Below are 19,055 nucleotides of genomic sequence, written 5' to 3'. Positions count from 1 at the left end.
GAGCACCGTCCCATCAAACATCTTTCACTGTCCGTCATCCAACCCCCCCCTCCCCCCTGACCTGTTTCCCGTACTGTGCGACAGTGTCGTCCGCCGCTGGCCGGTGAGCGCACTTTTGCATTGTGGCTCTGTGGCTTTCATGCCTGCCTCCTTCTCCTCTACCACCACCTCCTCCTCCTCCTCCACCTCCTCCTCCTCCTTCCCGCCCAGGCACTAAGCAGTCTTGACCGAGAAAGAAGGACGGACAGCAGCTCAGCGCCGGACAACTTCCTCCCGGCCTCTCCCTCCCTCCACGTCGTCCGTACTCACTGAGCTCAGCCCAACTCAATCCCCCTCATACTGAATGGAACCTTGATATCTTCCGAGCTTGCTTGCTTGCTTGCTTGCTTGCTTGGCTGTTTCCCCGCCGCCGCGCCCAGCACCCAGCACTGCCTGTCCTTGCCCCGGCCACCTCATGTTTCAATTGCCCTCTGCTTGTCTGTTCTCGGCGCTGACACTGACAATGCGAGGCATACATGCCTCGGCGGTGGGCATGGGTATTATTGGGTCCTCTGCGGGGAGCTTTGTGGCTTTGTGGCTTTGGGACCTTGGTGTATACCTGTACTACCTACGGAGTACATCGTATATGTGGATGAGAACGAATGGCCAGGGTAAGGTCATTGCTGATCTGGTTTGGAATTCTTTTTAGCTCTACCGGAATCTCAACGTCCTACCCCCGCCGCCGCAACCAAGAATCTCATACCGGAGCAGATGCAACGGTGGCCGGTAGCAGTCTCCAAACCGAAAAGAAAGGAGAAAATTCAAAATAAATCAGGGCGTGCCATTGACGTCCGCAGTGGTCTGTCGCCGGTCCGAGGGAGTCGATAAGGCAATGGAGCAGACGCGAAGTAGACCGAAGTCGAGCCAAAAAGCAGACGGAACCAACCACATACATGCCCGAGCAAAACTGGCAGGCCTGCCGCCGCATGCTCTGCTCAGGCCAAAGGCAGCGGGTGCCAGTCGCTGCACACTTGTTGTAGGTAGTGCATTTGCCAAAGGTCTCATTGCCAATGAAGGAGGGGGTGGTGACTGCAGGCAGCGAGCCTCTCTCTCTGGTACGATACCTTCGGTAGAGTATCCCCTGGTGTGCAGGTCGTGACCTCTGGACTTGGTAAGATAGCTTACAGTAGAGAGAGCATACTTGTCGTGCCTCCCGGCCCCCTTCTCATTGTTGGCAGCAAGTGGTAGTTAGTGTAGGTAGGTAGCATACCGCCTGCTACTGCGTATGGTACATACCCATTTGGTAGTGTAGATGCCCATGGTGGTGGCGGTGGACACGCATGCCTGGTGGCTGCCCCTCATCCGACTTGCATTGTATGTGGTGTGGTGTGGTGTGTACGCGGTATTCGGTATTCTCATAACGGGCATCAGCGGCGACCGTTCCATTGGTCTCTTGTCCTGTCTGTATCTGTATTACGAAATACAGCTTCATGCCCAGCTACCCGCACTGGCCCGATGTCGACAAGAGGAACAAGAAACAGATAGATACGCCAATACCGGATGGTCAGGTTGGTTTCTCAACGCAACCAGCATCGTTCGAGCCAGACCGGCTTGCCGTCTCCGTGCCACTATCCCGCGCAGGTCGCCTCGTCTCTTTGCTTCCTTCCATTCCGCCCCACCTAGCTCCCACGACACACCCTTTCCGTAGACACCCCCACCCCCTTCTTCCCCTCCTCGAATTTTTGCTCAGGCCACACCCCAGAACCCGCCACACGCCCCAGCCTTCCACCACCCCGGCCATCTCTCGTCCTCGCACCTTCCTCCCATCTTCTTCTTTCGCCTCCTCAACACACACCTCTCGTCACCGACCCGCCTACGGCCATCCCACCCCGGGTGGGTCTTATGGACCGTGTGTCTTCTCCTCCTTCCACAGTATTTTTCTCTCTTTCTTTCGCCATTGTCTGCACTTGCAGGGATGCTCCTGACCGTCAGGTACGTGCTACTGTGACCTTGCGCTGCCTGGAACAGAACCTAGAGCAGCAGCATCAGCAGCAGCATCAGCAACACCACACACACCCTCGGTCCCTGCCACCCACCCCTACCCCTCCCACCTTTGAGATCCTGGTCCTAGTCGCCATTGCGCTTAGGGTGTGTGGGTGTGAATGAGTGAGCGAGTGTGTGTGTCTGTGTGTCGGTACGTACTGCTAGTGTTGGTGGTGCCGGGACCAGGACTGATAGGCCTGGTAGCTTTTTTCCCTCCCACCATCTCTTTTTGCTGGAAGCGGTACCTGCTGCTACTGCTGCTGCTGCCGCCGCCGCGCTCGCTGCACTTGGAAACTCGGGTTGGACTGGGGAGCAGCGCTGGGACTGCGCTCACCATTCAAAACCACTCCGTCCCCTCCGGAGCCGCCCACCAGTTTGCTCTCTCACAATCTTTGTGTGCTCCAAACACCAAAGTCAACCACCACCACCACCAACGACTTCTCAATCCTCCTCCCCGTCACCCGTCGTAAGAGACCCGAACCTTCTCTTCTTCTTGACCAACAAGGAGGAAGACCACGACACGACCCAGCACCGAAAGAGAGTCATCGACATTGCTCTCTTCTCTCTCAGGCACGGAAGGATTGACCCCGTAGTTCACGCTATTGACAGTCTCCTCTGCCTTTTTCGACTCAAGACTAGGCTCAACTGTCTCTCGTCTCCCGACCTCGTGTTCCTCCCAATTCCGAACACTGCAGACCCACGATCCCCACGAACGCCGCAAGCCACCTTGCCGTGCGTCTCTCTCTCGCCTGGCCTCGCCTGGCCTCGCCCCCATCGGACCCCTTCCTTCGAGACACCTCGCCCCCGGTCCTAAACTCGTCATTGCATTCCACCTGCTTCGACGGCATCTCCACGGGACCCTCCTCCCCAGCTACCGACATTCCTTGTCGCCTAGCAAACAAGAGCTCTCATTTTGCACCTGTTGCTGGAATATTGCCAGTGCAAAAAGCCCTTGAGCCGCACTTCTCCTTGTAGGATTTCTCCATCCATGTAAGTGGTCAACCACGACTCCTATACCCAGTCATTCTTTTGTAAAAAGACGAAAATCACCGAGAGAAAGATCGAGAAAAAAAAACATATACACCACCTCCGTCATTACCACATCGTTTTTCCTTTCATTTTTCACTATTCAGTCATACTCCATTTCTCTGTGCGCGTGTCGCTGCCTCTTTCTCATTTGTTACCGCGGCGTCTTGTATCCTACTACGCCACCACCGTCATCCGCTCCTCCTTTTTTTCATTGCCTCTTTTCCTTGATTCTTCTTTGCTCTGTCCTCATCGGTTGTCTCGAGTTCGATTTTCGATCTATATGCCCCACCACCTATTTCCTTAATCAATTCCAAAATCTTGAAGGAAAAAAAGGGGAGAAAAACCAAAAAGCAGCCGTCGGACCGGACTGACGAGAACTTTCCGACAATACAGAAAACCTAATCCTACCGGTAACCCTTTCGTCAACTCTCTGGCCGCTCCGTCCATACTATCCTATTTTTTTCTTCCGCATGAATTGATACCAATTTGCATTTTTACACTCCTCCCGAGCAGTCACGGACTCAACAAACCCCGTGCCGGGTGCACGAATCCGACCTACAACCAAACCTACCACCTAAATATCAGAGGCACGCTCGCTATGCCTTACACACCTCCCTCCCACAGCCGGTCGCCCGCGAGCTCCGCGCCATCTTCGCCCGACATCAGCCGTCGCTCATCATTCCAATCCAGCCCGAGACCTTCATTACCAAGGTCGGCATCATACCTCACAAAGCACAGAAGGACGCCTGCCGCGGCGACGGATGCCCTTACAAACAACTCCTCCGACCAACCGACGCCCCCCGGTACATCAGACGACTTGAAGGGTATGGCAACGAACAGCAGCGTGCGACAATCGCCACCCCCGTTGACGGACGAGAGAGGTATGCCTAAGGGCGCTATCATCTCTCCGCCAGACTCTGGCAGCGAAGAGGAAGATGTCGCGGAACGGGGCAGGCGGATCGAGAACTTGAAGGAGCTTCAAGAGGCCATCAGCCAAATCCCAGTCCACCGGGAAGCATCACCCACGCGCTCCAAGCTTGAGCAGCCAACCCTGGCTCTCATCACCAAGGACGACCTCCCCAAGGAGGGCCTGCCTACTAGCTTCAGCACCAGCTCGCTGGATGCACTCGCCAAGACCGTCGCCCGCCGTGCAACCCACGCCAGGTCGAGCACCGAACCCAGAATTGTTTACGAACCAGTCTCTGCGACCGGCTCCGAATCCGACTCGGACAGCAACAACCAAGCCAAGCCCCCCATGGTGCGCAAGAAGTCTGGCGAACTTGTCCGCCCTGCTCTTCGGCCCGCATCTGCTCGCCGGAGACCGTCCAGCATGCCCGGCACCCCCACCTTCTCCAAGGCAGTCCACTTTGACTCCCACCTGGAGCACGTTCGCCACTTCCTTCAGGTTGACAGGCCACTCGCTGTTAGCGCTGGGTCTTCGCCGGTCGATAACTACGACAGTGACACCGAGTACCCCTTCCCTGGAGATGAACGCCGCGGCGCCCGCAGTCCCCCCTATGAGTGGGAGATCGTCATGGCTAGCCAGCCCGTCGATACCCCTATCCGCAGGTCTCTTCCTATACGCCTCGAGAGAGTATGGCTATCGCCCGACCAGAAGAACCTTTTGGGGTCCGTCGCCGTCGCCAACCTCGCTTTCCAGAAATCCGTCACCTGCAGGTTCACCCTCGACTACTGGAAGACTACTTCCGAGGTCGCCGCCGAGTACTCGCACGAGGTCCGCCCGCAAGACGGACCCGTCTCCCAAGACCGCTTTACGTTCACCATCAAGCTGTCCGACCTGGCTAACCTCGAGACCAAGACGCTTTTCTTCTGCATCAGGTACACGGTGAACGGCCAGGAATTCTGGGATAACAACAACGGCACCAACTTCCAAGTCGATTTCCGTAAGAAGTACCTCCCCCAGAATGGCAAGCGAGGCCTTCAGGGTGCTGCCAGCCGACCCGCTCTCCCCCGCAGCAACCGTCGCTCCAGCCCTGCTTCAGCTCCTCGCCCCAAGTCCATGCCTGTCGGCTTCGACGATTTCCCCAACCAATCCAAACTCAACTTCGAGCAACCCATCCACGAGTACCTGGGCGAGTCGGGCCCGACGGGGCTCCGCCTCAAGGTGAATAAGTCGACCGGCAACCTGGCTAGTGATAACCTCCCTAGCCGGCTGTCTGCGCCCAGCGGTCAGGCATTTGCCAACCGTTACGACTTTGGCGCCTCCCTCACTGCCGCCGTCCAGGCCGCAAAGGATACGATAGTTAGGGACCGCAACCCGGATGGGCTCTATATGAAGAGCCACCGTCAGATCCAGGTTCCTTCCCAGCAGCCGCAGCAGCGTCAGCAGACCAAGCCTGCTCCAGCCCCAGCGGTCACCAGAAGCGCCCCCGCTATCCCCAAGCATGCTGTGCGGCCTACTGTTCCTGGTACCGACTCACCTAACAACATCCTTGCATCGTCATCGTACGAGGAGCTGGTCAACAAATACTGCTTTGTACGTACTTCTGGTCAACCATCACCCATGCCCGACCCTTTCACCGACTCTCAACGATCGCCCGTTCTCAGCCCAAAAAGCATGTACTGACCTTGGCACTCAACAGTTCGGCTCCAAGCAGTCTAGCCCGCAAATCAAGGATGGCACTTTGAGAAGCGGAAAGTTCGACGGAGCTGACGACGGCTTTGCTACCCGGGCTTCCAACAGCACGAGCTCGAGCTCCAACGGCAGCCCGAGCATGGCCCACCAGGCCCAGCACGCTGGGCCCGCGCAGCACCACGCCTTCCACATGCGCGACTCTAACCCTTACTTTAACCACCCATTGGGAGCCTACGGCGCGTCTCCCGCATCATCTCCACTCAACCAAGCGACCTTGCAACAACCCGGGCGATCCGCAAACCAGCGTCCGAGTCAGGCTTCCACCCCAGCGACAATGAGGTCTGCCCCCTCGGCGGCCTCGACGGGTGGCTTTCCTTTCGCCGGTACGTCGCCGAATGAATTCCCATACGCCCAGCAACTGCAGGAGCGATTTCCATTCAATACGGAGACTCATGCCGCAACAGCAATTAGGGGTTAATTACGGCGTCTCCCGCTCTCCTCCATAACCGCGTCACCTCTGCGGCTTCGTCATTTGACGTTTTTCAATCGTGTTTTCGACCAAAAAATTGACCTTTTTCAACCAACGGCGTTAATCGGTATCTCGAAATCAAAGGCCAGGGACGGCCAAGGCATCGCGGGGCGTTTAAAGAGTTTTCACGTTTCACGGCCCTCGATCCGACTTGACGACGACACTCCCAAGCATACGATGGGCATACTGGAGTCAACGCGGAGGGGAAAAAATAAGCCTTGCTCTTTTCACTCCTTTCTACACTCATACCTGATGAGCTCAATGCAGTGTCGAGGGAATGGCTCTCCTTAACGGACGGTACATAGGAACGAACGGCACACAAGGAGTTCCTTTAATGCATAATTCGCTCTTGCCTTCACTCCTGCTTGACCTTCAAAAAGCAGTCATTATCAGCTCGTCAATTCGTCTTGTTTTGCCTTCATCCTTCAGTCTGGCTTTATGTGAGTGGTCAGGGGACCGGAACCTCTAGTACACGATACAGGAGAGGGAGGTTCTAAAGAATTTGGTTATCATTTGGCTTGTCGGAATAGTTTTGGGTCTGGTATCGGGCACGGGCATGGGCCCCTTTTACAGTTCATTGATCATCCCCCGATACGGGCATGGCCTCGCGTTGTCTGCTGTCGACGCTAGCCGGCCTGGGTTGATTTGCGCTGGTCTTGTACCGTGTTGCATTGACCGGGCCGGTCAAAGTCGGACCGTATGGTAAAAGGCCCGCGGGGATGGATAAAAGTTGAGGAACTGAGTCTTTGAAATTGAAGCAATCGACTCGTTCGTGTGTCACAATGGGTACCGGTTTCATATACTGGGCGTTGGGAAGATGGACGCGCAGTCGCTTGAGCAGAAAGCGTTCGGCCTGGTTTGGCTTGATTAGTTGGGGTAGCATGGGAAGACGGAAAAAAGAAACACTTGCCATTGCTCTCATAACCTGGCCATCTCGCTGTCTCGTCCACGTGTACATGAATCTCGACTGATTTCTGAACGTATGGTCTGCTTCAACTCGTTTTTCGTCTATTCATTCTTTGCAGTATCCAAGGAGGGGAGTGGCCGAGTTGATCCATGGCCAATTGGGTAGTTCCCTCTGGTTTCTGCTGATTCCATCCAGGTCTGCTGGGTAGAGACTTGCCTGTGCTTATTGGAGTGCCTCGGGGGGGGGGGGTGATCAGGATGACTGAGGTATATATGCATACACAGCCTGTCCGCCAGGAATCCAGTCTCCGTGTCTCTTTTCCCCTTCCCCTCCCCTCCCCCGGCGTTTCATTCAAATCAAGGACGCGAGAGTGCGCCGCTCGGCGATGTTTCGCCCGTCCCCCTCTTTCGAGATGTTCTTAGACACGGCGTGCCTGATAACGAGCGAGTAGTCGTGGAATGCACCTACGCAGGCGGCGGCGGACAGCTCCTTCACCGGGCCCGTTCCCCGGGCTTGATGCCGTCGAGCATGCCTCCACTCGTCTTCCTCCTTGCTCGTCGTGGTTGAAGCCGGTGGCCATTTCCCCCTTTGGACAACGATGGTCATAGGTGACACGGGGGCGCCGCCATTCCAGGCGCAACCCAAGCCCCCCCGCCCGCCTCTCTCTCGACTAACAAGTCCATGTCCTGAGTGATTGTGGGGGCGAAGATGAAGAATGGGGGTCGATGGCAGGGACGAGTACCCCCATCACTGCCAGATATGATGCTCCCATTAGCATACGTCTCTGAGCTGATCGGCCGGGGCGAGGAAGATGGCATGTCGATGCCGAGCTCACTTCTCAGTAAACTCTACATCTTTCCTATCTTGGCTTTCCACGGCAAAGAAGATGTCATAGACCTGGGCAGTACAAATTCAACCTGCGCATTTGATGCCTGCCCCACTACAACTGTGATCCCAAGGCCGGCCTTCATATAGTGAAGGAGATACTATGCTGCAGTCACAGTCACTTCTTAGTAAATAGCATACCTTCGCCCGTCCCACATCCGGGGCTTCGAAACAAGGGCGCGTGGACGGGTCCTTCGCTCCGGAATTCGACGCCGCCGCGGCGCTTTTTCAGTACCTTTGTCTCGAGCCTCGACCGAAACTCGCCCGAGCAGCTCCTCCCAAGCCTGGCGACTTTCCCTCGGGGAGAACAGTCCGGACGCCGGGACAGCCGTGTCGGTGCTGGCGAGGCCTCTCCTAGAGACGCTGCAAAATGCGTGGAAAGGGCTTCCGTGATGAAGTGGTCTACGGTCGGGAGGCAAACTCTGGTCCCAAGCCGCTCGAGGAGCAGGGGTTGGGCCTTGTCGGTTGGAGGAGGGCGAGAGCGCGAAAGGCACCCGTCTCCTGGCTTTTGGGAGTTACAAAGGGACGATGAGAAGAGAGACACTGACACCCAGCCCCCCCCCCAACCTACAGCGCGCGCTATGGGCCGAGGGTTTCGCAATGAGTATGTGCCCCTTTCGCCAGGGGGTTGCCATGCTGACGCTGAGGCGGTGAAACCCCCGTGTTTGTGGGCGTTTGTCTGCCGAATCAGCGGTTCATGGTGTTGCTTTTGGATGAGGGGGGAAATGTTTCTGCGAAAAGTTTCTCACTTCCCCCCTCCCCGTTACCTACAGGGGGGAGGAGAGGGATACTTGCTTGGTTTGCATAAGGAAGGGTAAGCGGGCCAGCTTAGAACCGAAGACAGGAGTGTCCTCGGGAAGCAAGCTCGGCGTCAGAAGAAGAGACTTCCGCCTCTGTCAGAGTCATGCGTTGGGATGGGGGGGAAAAAACTAAAAGAAACTGTAAAAGGATGCTTAAATCGGCGCTTTGTCCGTTTGGACGAACCTTCCAACAACCTCGATCCGAGTAGGTGCTGGAGAGAGGGGCATGGCAAGTCAGACCGGCATCCGGCGGTGGATGGCCTCGGCGTGTTGAAGTAAGCTTCAGGTCATCCTGGGTGGGCTATAGCGTGACAACGAGCTTGTTGGCTCAAGAGTAAGTAAAGATGACGTGAGGCCCGGGTGGGCTGGGCTGGGCTATATCGACTTGCAGGCGGACTGGCCAATGGGTTCGTGACGTTGCTGAAGAGGGACGGCTTCCGGGGGGGGTTCGAAAGGTGCCGGTAATGCGCTTGTGAGATGATGCGGTGAAATCAACTCCCTCTCGCATATCCTTGAATGGCGAACAAGATGGAACATGACATGGGGAGGTGGGAATCATTGAAGCAAGAAACCAACGACTCTGCTCTAGGCACACCTGTCGTCAGCCGTCCGCAAGTCACAGGCGCTGTCGCACCCGATGTTTCCTTTCAATACTTTGCAGCTCGTCCACTTCGCGAGGCTTTGCTTACACTTCCGACTTCTTCCAAGCATAGAAAGTAACCTCCATCGCCGAGTGTAGCTCTTCCATCAGCTTCCCTGACTGATGACAGCAGCGCCTCGTCTCACGTAGGCTTGGCTCATGATACCTCAGGTGCTTCTCTCCACTTTCCTGTAGATGCCCTATACGCGATACTGACGTTCTGAGATACTTTGGCCCAGGCGTGAAACTTTGAAGGCACCTCACGCATTGCGCTTGACGGATGCTGTCTGCGTTGGTGATAAACCCACTGAGAGGCGTGTCAGCTCGACAGTATGACAGCGCAGCTTGAGATCGAAGATGCCCGGGTATTGCGTGGCAAGCCGGCTCACCACCGCGTCTACTTCAGCATTGTATGCTCGAAGCTCCGCCGGAGCCAGATCGGACTGCAACCAGTATACGTCGTAGAACCGCATTGGTATCCCATCCACCTCCAGGACAGTGTGGTCCTCGACGCTGAAGCTGCCGTTGTTTCCCCAGGTCTTGCCCCACGAATTCAGGAAGGTGAGGCAGTTGGGTTTGCAGTCAACCAAAACCACAGCATGGCCACCGCCACTGGGCAGAGAACGGTCTTCCGTCATCTGAGCCCGTTTGAACTGGCTTGGAGTTATCTTTTGGTTCTTTAAAGTGACGGTAGAACTTGTCCCAATCTGGCTCTAAAAGATGGAACGTTGCAAGCACAGGGCGCCGACGGAGCACCGCTTGGCGGGCTGCATCCTCATCTACCTCTAGGACTCGTAACTGATACTAACTAGCAGCATCATCCAATACGACTTTAGCATTTCGTCCATTTGCCCGTGCCGGGTAGGCTTTCAAGATCCGTTTACGAACTGTTCCGACATCATCGTACCCGCCTTGCCGACCGATGATACGACTCATGGCCATGCAAATCACCGCAGCGACGGCATGCGCATAGCAGATGGGATCCTGCCCTTGATCCGAAGGCTTCTGAAGCCCGCGGGTGTTCTCGTCATTAATGTACTCGCGCAAGCCTCAGCGCCTCCGAATTCTCAATTTCCCAATCTTCGCCCTGATTAGCGATGAACTCGCCAGCAAGTTTACTGGCGGCGTAGCCAGCCGCGGCATCAACAACAGGGCCAAAAACAATACTGCCTACATTGCTTGTAAGTTTCCCTGTACGTTTGACCTTTTGTTTAACCTTCTCTTTCTTCGCGTTTATCTCTTCCTCATTTGGTATCGCATCGGCAAATTCCCTTGATCTTTTCTGGATGTCGCTCAAGATGCGCATCGATAATTCGCGCCTCGTTCTCCGACAGCTTTTGGAATTCGCTTCTTGATATGCGGTACGCCTTCGTCATCGGCTCGCGCGATGAGAAGGTCATGACCGGACCGGTGTTCACCAGAGGGCCCCAGCAACGCACTCGCAACTTCGCAAAGATCGATTGCTGGTGGATATCCTTTGCCGGTATCAGGCCCAAAGACGCTAATGAGAACATAGGCTTCGGGGTTTGCGGTGGCGCTCTGACTGAGCGAGCTTCAGAGCTGCGCAGAGAACGGCACTGAGACGATCGCTTGCTCGATCATCAAGGCCATCCGTCTGGAGAGCTTCGCGCATGGACGCGGAAACATCGAGGAGGCAGCCGAATATGGTTGGGGGCGAGGTATTGCTCGCCGTGAATGTAATCTAAATCTTAAACTGTTGAGAGAACTGGTAAAGATGGAAGTGCAGAGAAGCATTTCGGGATGCGATGTCCCCAGAGATTATGTTCCGTGATGGTTGGTGCCTAACTCCTCAGCCTAATAGTATGTCAGGGCTACTATTGGCTACCTTCTCAAACTATTCTCATGCCAGCGGTCATTGCACGAGTATCAAGCTACGGTAAGTGGGAGGAATGGGTTTAACATGATTGGTAGGTGGGTATGGCCCTCTACGACGTATTATCAATACAGATCAACGCTTGGCCGACCTGGTACAACACCAAAGCTACAAAAACGGTGGCGTACTTGGTCTTTACCAACGACTATACGGCGAGAGTCACTTGACGATCGCAAGAAGCAAATCGTACGGGCGTTCAAGTTAACGTCGATCATCGCTTGACGGGAAAAGGCGAAGCGACATGACGTTCAAAACCAACAAGACACCCGTCGTCCGCTTCGCATACAACTATAGATTGCCGGATAATTGGTCGGGCTTTGTCATCAAGAGTGACACTGTCCGACCAAACCACCAGTCCTGACGATAGATACGAGACTGCTTTTCGCTATCTTCCGCAATGACCAGACAGCTGGTCGCAACGACAGCACCAACGATGGATTTTCCATTCAGTGTGCGGCAGGCGATACGCCATGGTAGAAGAGCAACATGTATTTAGGTGGTCACTAAGAGAGGCAGCCCCTCCAGTTCCTCTATGCATGAGACCGTATGCATTGAAATGTGCCAGTCGCGAAGGCTTTGTTACCCCCGTTGAGCAGCGAGCGCTTCACTCTTGGCCTGGCAACGTAATCATAAGTCATTCGAGCCCGGTTAACCATATCTAGAGCGCTCTCTGTAACCGCAAGTCACTATGTGATGTTTCTCCTCTTGTTGCTAAAACTGTATGGCTCCAGCAGATACAACAGGCCTATCCTATTAAAGCGTGGGCAATAGATAGGCCCACATAATATGCCAGAGTGGGCTATATCAAGGCGATCGATAGGATGAATTTTCCTACTTAAAGGTAAAATGTAATGTTACGTACATTTTACCTAAGGTAACAGATGGTACTATAGCAACAGGCCATAGAGATGGACACAATACATGCAATTGATTAATATTAATCAAAGATTATCACCGTACACAGGTACTTCGTTCATCGCATGTAGGCAAGCTTAAGTACTTGATCTCCTTTTTTTGTAGATGCCATACTTGGTAGTACGAAAACAGGCCTGGTGTCGGTGTTGAACGGCTCCATACAAACGACCAGTTTGATCCACAGCGGTTGTAGCCGTGGAGCACAGACATATACATATATGATCTACAGATAACTATGCATCGGTGAGCTTGATTTAATGCCGACCTCTCTTTGCAGATCATGCCATGTATTTACAAGACTCTCTGGGGAGAGTAGGAATTCGAAATATGTTCAAGAATAATGTGATACCACCGCTCTTCTCCCCTTTTCACAAGCCGAAAAACTTCATCTCATCGGCACCCCGGATAGGCACGGTGTGTCCAACACCAGTCGCCCAGACACCGGTAAGGTGATCACCAAACACATCGGTGCGGTAGTTGGTCTGCGGGGTGTTCTGCTTGGAGCTTTCGGGCTTGTCAGGGTTATATCCAAAGACGCCAGACCACTGCTTAATCGTTTCCTGGTAGTTGGCTGGGTACAGGGTAGTGTCGACGCTGCCGTGGTAGATCATCATACGCGGGCGTGTGCTGTTGTAGGAGGGATCGGCGCCTGTAACCTCCTCCGCCCACTGGCTGGCGGTTTTCTTCACGTTGCCGTGTGCGCAGTCAGAATTCCAGCCGTCAACGGTGCCTGTGTAGAAGCAACCCGCAGGCACACCGTTGTAGACAACCCCGGCAGCAAAAAGCTCAGGGTACGTCGCAGCCATGACGTTCTGTCATTGTTTGTCGGCGATTAGCCTGACTAGTGCTTAAACTTAAATGGTAGCCGGGGAGGGCCGGTTCTTTATCTTACAGTCATCATAGCACCGGACGAAGACCCTGTGACGAAAACCTTGGACTTGTCGGCCTTGTACCTGTCCAGGGCGTAAGTAACCATATTGGCGATAGAGTTGCTGTTGCCTCCGCCGTTATGTGTCAGAGTTGCCTTTGAGGAGACATCCCAGCAGGTTCCTGAGTATGGCGACTGGGGGTAAATAACGATAAAACCCTTCTGGTCGGCCAGTGACTTGTAAGGGGTGCCGCTAAAGTAAGCTTGTGCAGTTCCAGTGCAATAGTGAAGAGCGACGACAATTGCAGGGTTAGATGCCACCTTGTCAGGAATATAGATGAACATCTTGACGTTGCTGGGGTTCGATCCAAAGTTGTTGACCTGCTGGAGCGAGGCAGCGGCGGCAGAGGCGGCCAGGCCCAAGGCCGAGACGATAGCGCTGAACTTCATGACTGCTGTGATGGGTATGCGATGATATGTGCCAAGCCTGCAGATACGCCTGGTGTTTCCAACGTGGGGAAGAAGGGGTTGAATGGGTTTATACCGCGGGCGAGATCTGTGAAGGTGTCACCACGCTCCGCATGGAACTGCCGACTCAGGTCGTTAGTAAGAGGATGCCTCTTGTATGCATTCTACCTCAAACGCGGCTTGATCTCACCGGCAGACAGAAGCCGATGGCGTCGTAACCCCACATACCATGTGCAATGTTGATCTGGAAAGGGGGCACGGCGGAGCAACATGAGCGTCCATGGTCGGATTTTAGCCGGCGGCTTAATGCGATTCAATATTTCTGTCCGAAACGGACGGGAAAACAAGCTATCCTGGACAGGGATGAACACTCGTCCAATCTGCCAAGAAAGCTTGACCCCTGGAACTAGGCTTTCGAAGAAGAATTCTACCTGCAGGAAATTCGATTTGGATGCCGGTATAAGCTTCGGCGCGGCGAATTCCACGATGCAGCCCAGAACGATGCGCTTGGCGATGAAGGACGTTGTGCTGCACGCATGCTGCGAAAACCTTTCCGAGCAACAATAACCGAGATGCCTCCCACACAAAGAAAAGAGTTTGCGAACATCAAACAGCAGAAACAATATCGAGAACAGCTTTGAAGGTTGCAGCAGCGGGCCGTTCGGATAACTCGGAATACCGTGGCACCCGTCTCTTAAAGGGTCGATCTTATGATTTTTGCCAGCGATATAGTATCTATGGAGAGAACGAGGGCGCTGGTAGGCGGGAAATTATTGCCCAGATGGACTCGTCCGCAACTTTCAAGCAAAGATCGCCGCGTGGTCCACGGGTGTAATTTGTTCACGAGGATCGTGGCCAACTAGGTATGGCATAAGTACCCGCTCTTTTGGGCATATGAAATTTGTCAGTGGGGAAAATATGCCAGCGCACGCGGATTCTTTTTCTTGATGCATTTTGCCTGGTAATCATGGGTACTGAATGCACGCCGCCGTCTTGCCTCTACCGGACCTATGATTGATGCATTTATTCACAGTGGTCGGAATCCGAACTGATATTTTTTTTTCCCTTCCAGAAATCGATGGAAGTCGGCTCCAGGTTAAGCAAGGCGTTGCATTATCTCGAATATTGGGGAGAAATAGGCGCCGTTCCCGAGCCATGGTACGAAACGACGCTTGTGTGCCGATGAGATTAAGACTCTTGGTGAGGTGACGCACATTATTGGTCCATATCGACCGACCCAAAAGCTTTAGATATCCGGTCGCATGGGGCTGAGTCGCGATAACGTCCATGTCCAGCGGCTATGATCTCGCCCTGTTACACATAAATGAACTACGTATTGATATCGATCACACTGCTTAGGCGGAACGACATTCGACGGTACACAACCAACTTTGCGCAAATTGACTGATCAGAAAGGCGGCCGCTTTCTGACGACCCTGAGAACCGCCCCGAGATGTGCTGCCATCCGAACCCCTCTTCGGCGGGAATCCATCCATCTACCTGTTGCAGCCCACATGCAGCCGGCTAGCAACAACAGATTTCAGGTTCCTGGGGCTGCGAAACCGAGCCCCAATGAGCCGAAACCTGAGGACGAATATGACGGCATGTGGCAAAAATGACAAGTGAGGGGGGGGAGCAATTAAAAACATGTCGTTCGTTAAGCCGATAGGGAGGCCTGACCAATTTACGCAGAACGTAACTGCTCGTAAACAGTGTAACAGGCTTTTACCTCATGTAACAAGAGCCCAAGAAGGAGTCGACTGACGGCACGTTGCTATCAATCCCATGCCAAGATGCGGCTCGTGAGAGGTACTTGGAGGCAGGACGTAACAAGCTTCCATGGCGTTTCCGGCCAGTTCCCGGTGCGCCAACGGCTTGTGATTGGTCTGTACGGATAAGCCTGACATAGATTCGTAACAGCTCGGGGTTAACGAAGCGCGAGACGAACCAATTAATTTTCACATCACCCACCCAACCAGTACGTTTCCAGTCACATTATTAATTGCATTTAATCTATCTGATCGTGATGGGTCGACACGGCCCCCAACACACCTCCGTGGTAGTGGGTTCCCTAATCACGCCTCAAATCTGGCCTGACCAACATGCTAGGCTCCATCACAACGGCCGTAGGCATAGATTCGGCTCCCCCCTTGGGACCCCCTTGATGGTCATACTGCGTGTGACGAATGATATGGCCTGTTGATGGTACCCATGACGGACAATGTCCACCGTTTCCGTCCAGACTCCGCCCCACCCTTCGAATATATGGTTCCTTGGTAGCAAGCAAGCACACAACCGTAACCAGAAGATGAACAGTACAACCCCGTGCCATGGTAGTCTACGTAGTATGAGTCGAGTCGCCGGGTCGTCACCGCGCTCCTAGCCTGGTCGAGGCCCCGGTTTTAGCAGATGCCGAGCTCTTCGGTTAGCCTCGAACTGTACAAGGCTGTTTATGATGGCAATATCATGGACTGTTTGCGGACCAGTCAATCACAGACGGTCCTGTCATTTCAGACCCGTCCGGCGTGAGTCGTACATGTTCCCACCTTTTCCCGTCGAGGCTGTTCACATTTCGAGATATAAGATCCGTTGCCCAAGGCAGGCTCTCTGCATCATCTACTCACCAAACCACAGCCACTCATTCGTTTCTCGTGTCACATTCTTTTTTCTTCTTCGAGCCCTCTTGCCCAGTCCACATTCATTTGACAATGAAGTTCTCTACTAGCCTCGTGTGCCTGCTGGCACCCATCACCGCCCTCGCTGCCCCGATCGAGGAGAGGCAGGCCTCTCAGAGCATCGATAAGCTGTTCAAGGCCAAGGGCAAGCAGTACTATGGAAACATTGCCGACCCGAACCTCATCAACAACGCCAAGAACGCCGCCATCCTCAAGGCTGACTTTGGCGTCCTGACACCCGAGAACTCCATGAAGTGGCAGTCTATTGAGCCCACTCAGGGCAAGTTCAACTGGGCCGGCGCCGACGCCCTCGTCGACTTCGCCACCAAGAACGGCCAGAAGGTCCGCGGCCACACCCTGGTATGGCACTCCCAGCTTGCCAGCTACGTCTCGAACATCAAGGACAAGGCCACCCTCACCAAGGCCATTGAGGAGCACATCAGCGCTGTTGTCGGCCGTTACAAGGGCAAGATCATGCACTGGGTTAGTACAGCCCCCCCCTCTCACACACTCAATATAGAGCCCGTGCTGATTGCTTTCTGGCTAGGACGTCGTGAACGAGATGTTCAACGAGGACGGTAGCCTCCGCCCCTCTGTCTTCTCCAACGTTCTCGGCGAGGACTTTGTCCGCATCGCTTTCAAGGCTGCCAAGGCTGCCGACCCCAACGCTCTGCTCTTCATCAACGACTTCAACCTCGACAGCGCCAACTCCGCAAAGACCAAGGCCATGGCCAACAAGGTCAAGCAGTGGATCGCCCAGGGTATCCCTATTGACGGCATTGGTATGTTTATCCGCCTGGAGTCGACCATATCTGGCAGCTTATTCTAACGCGAATGTTCTACTACAGGCTCCCAGACTCACCTCAACCCCGGCCAGGCCGCCGGAGTCGCGGGTGCCCTCAAGACCCTCGCCAGCAGCGGTGTGAAGCACGTGGCCATCACCGAGCTCGACATTGCCGGCGCCAACCCCAACGACTACAGCACCGTCACCAAGGCCTGCTTGGACCTCCCGCAGTGCGTCGGTATCTCCGTCTGGGGTGTCCGCGACTCCGACAGCTGGAGGACCGGCGCGAACCCCCTTCTGTTCGACGCCAACTTCCAGCCCAAGCAGGCCTACAACGCCGTTGCCCAGGTCATCGGCTAGACTTATGATCCCCCGGTGGGGTGGGCGACGTTTCAGTGAAACGTCCAACGACTAACTCAGCACGCCTCGCCATGTTTTTTGGTGTGAGGGCTGATCTTCATGTATAAATTCTGCTTCTTTTTTTCTCTTCATGGGCCCTGGCGCCCTGTATACGACTGGTCCGTAAATATTCAGAAATAGATCTGAGATGACTTTTTATTCCGATTCCATGTTCGTACCTTGACGTGAACTGCTTGCCCTATAATCCACACCTGAATATGCTTTAAAATCTCGTTGGGTTAGGAACGCGTTGAGCGTAAATTCGAAGCTGAGACCCGCTGATTTCACTAAGCTGCTCTCCGCCGTTCACGTTATGTTTCATCTAACAGACTGGTCTATCACGTTACGGATCATGAAATGTAGGTTGCTAAATAGACCCAGGCTTTGTTTATGCGGCAGGCTCTCTGGTTGACGTTACAGACTAAACTGGAATAGAGATGAAAAGAAAAGAAAAGAAAACAACAAAGGGACCAAAAAACGGGGGGGGAAGGACACAAGATGGAGTTCGACCGCGAGACACATGTGTTGGGATGCTGAACATCTACAGAGGCTGGGCCAAGTGTAATACTAGAAGAGGCATGTGTGGTCTGGGTATCCGCAATATCTTCTTCTCTCCTATACAACCTGATAGGTTAACTATTTCTCACATATAATTGTGCGTCTAATGGTCTCATGACACCACTTATAGTATGTAGCTCTAGTAAAGGAGACCGGTCTCAAAGGTTTGTACCAAAAGACCATGAGAATAGTGAAAGCGTGTAGTGGAGTAGTTAGGGACTTTGGCCGTGGCGGAGATGTGCGTACAAACACAGCAACACCCAACGTCTCCAAAGCAACTCAGGTTCTAATTCTGATCATCTTGAGCCAACTAAGTCTGATCAGACTTAAGGGACTTAATCAGACTTAGCAAGAGGACTCCCTATCGCCTGACTTACCACGTGCAGACTAGATCAGTATAGATGTAAGGTTCTAGATTAATAATTTCCAAGGAGAAAGAAGAGTTAGAGAAGGAAGCATGTCTGATTCTCCATCTGCTGCGCTGATCGTTGAGCTCTTATACTTTGATCAGTTTGATAAGACCAACTCCTCCTAGAATAGCAAGCGCAATCCCCTGTCCCCGCTCTAATGGTTATGCAGCAGTGTAAACCTTTTTGTTCCAATCACCAACGTTATTGAAGTGAACTATATGAAACACTCTTGAGATTGAATCCCGCTCAGCCTTGGTAACAATAAGCATTGGAGACGCTCCCATGCCTGTGAGATCCCAGATCTATCTTGCCTCATTCCCTGTTCCGAGCTTGAAACCGGAATACAGCAGCTTACGGCTTTGATCCGGCCCTCGACGAGCTCGCTGTACCCGATACACCGTCTCATCGTCCTCAGGCCGCCGGCATATGACGACGAGGTTGACGAACCGGGTTGGGACCTGGCCCTCAGAGGGACCCGCCTTGTATTCGCAATTTTAGTCGGCGTTGCAAAGATACATCGGACTGCCGCTGCTCAATTTGCCTCGTTCATAGGCGTTGGACTTTGAAACTTTTGATGAGAAAGCCTGTCAGACTTTTTTCTTCCCTTTTTTTTCTTCCCCTTTTCTTTCTCTTCTTCTCTTCTTCTCTTCTTCTCTTCTTCTCTTCTTCTCTTCTT

At 53.8% G+C, this 19,055-nt stretch overlaps 7 protein-coding genes across 7 annotated transcripts; 3 read left to right on the top strand and 4 right to left on the bottom strand.

The window, feature by feature from the left end:
- Positions 1-3,649: 3,649 nt before the first annotated feature.
- Positions 3,650-6,125, top strand: GLRG_08037 (uncharacterized protein; the record flags this gene model as incomplete). The annotated part of the gene is made up of 2 exons (XM_008098722.1): positions 3,650-5,548; positions 5,655-6,125. The coding sequence occupies 2 exons, from the start codon at positions 3,650-3,652 to the stop codon at positions 6,123-6,125; spliced, it is 2,370 nt and encodes a 789-aa protein (XP_008096913.1).
- Positions 6,126-6,750: 625 nt separating this feature from the next.
- GLRG_08036 (uncharacterized protein) lies at positions 6,751-7,098 on the bottom strand (the record flags this gene model as incomplete). Its single annotated transcript, XM_008098721.1, has 1 exon — positions 6,751-7,098. One exon carries the CDS (start codon positions 7,096-7,098, stop codon positions 6,751-6,753), a length of 348 nt encoding a protein of 115 aa, XP_008096912.1.
- A 403-nt stretch (positions 7,099-7,501) lies between these two features.
- Positions 7,502-7,663, bottom strand: GLRG_08035 (uncharacterized protein; the record flags this gene model as incomplete). The annotated part of the gene is made up of 1 exon (XM_008098720.1): positions 7,502-7,663. One exon carries the CDS (start codon positions 7,661-7,663, stop codon positions 7,502-7,504), a length of 162 nt encoding a protein of 53 aa, XP_008096911.1.
- A 2,005-nt stretch (positions 7,664-9,668) lies between these two features.
- GLRG_08034 (uncharacterized protein) lies at positions 9,669-10,046 on the bottom strand (the record flags this gene model as incomplete). The annotated part of the gene is made up of 2 exons (XM_008098719.1): positions 9,669-9,695; positions 9,798-10,046. The coding sequence occupies 2 exons, from the start codon at positions 10,044-10,046 to the stop codon at positions 9,669-9,671; spliced, it is 276 nt and encodes a 91-aa protein (XP_008096910.1).
- A 718-nt stretch (positions 10,047-10,764) lies between these two features.
- On the top strand, positions 10,765-10,989 carry GLRG_08033 (uncharacterized protein; the record flags this gene model as incomplete). The annotated part of the gene is made up of 1 exon (XM_008098718.1): positions 10,765-10,989. One exon carries the CDS (start codon positions 10,765-10,767, stop codon positions 10,987-10,989), a length of 225 nt encoding a protein of 74 aa, XP_008096909.1.
- Positions 10,990-12,585: 1,596 nt separating this feature from the next.
- On the bottom strand, positions 12,586-13,535 carry GLRG_08032 (PHB depolymerase family esterase; the record flags this gene model as incomplete). Its single annotated transcript, XM_008098717.1, has 2 exons — positions 12,586-13,029; positions 13,110-13,535. 2 exons carry the CDS (start codon positions 13,533-13,535, stop codon positions 12,586-12,588), a joined length of 870 nt encoding a protein of 289 aa, XP_008096908.1.
- Positions 13,536-16,261: 2,726 nt separating this feature from the next.
- GLRG_08031 (glycosyl hydrolase family 10) lies at positions 16,262-17,372 on the top strand (the record flags this gene model as incomplete). The annotated part of the gene is made up of 3 exons (XM_008098716.1): positions 16,262-16,711; positions 16,776-17,010; positions 17,077-17,372. 3 exons carry the CDS (start codon positions 16,262-16,264, stop codon positions 17,370-17,372), a joined length of 981 nt encoding a protein of 326 aa, XP_008096907.1.
- Between the last annotated feature and the right edge of the window lie 1,683 nt (positions 17,373-19,055).

The sequence above is a fragment of the Colletotrichum graminicola genome (genome assembly GCF_000149035.1).
Source record: "Colletotrichum graminicola M1.001 genomic scaffold supercont1.35, whole genome shotgun sequence".
NCBI classification, from domain to species: domain Eukaryota; kingdom Fungi; phylum Ascomycota; class Sordariomycetes; order Glomerellales; family Glomerellaceae; genus Colletotrichum; species Colletotrichum graminicola.
The sequence above is the reverse complement of the archived record's forward strand: the minus strand, read 5'-3'. Positions and strand labels throughout refer to the sequence as shown.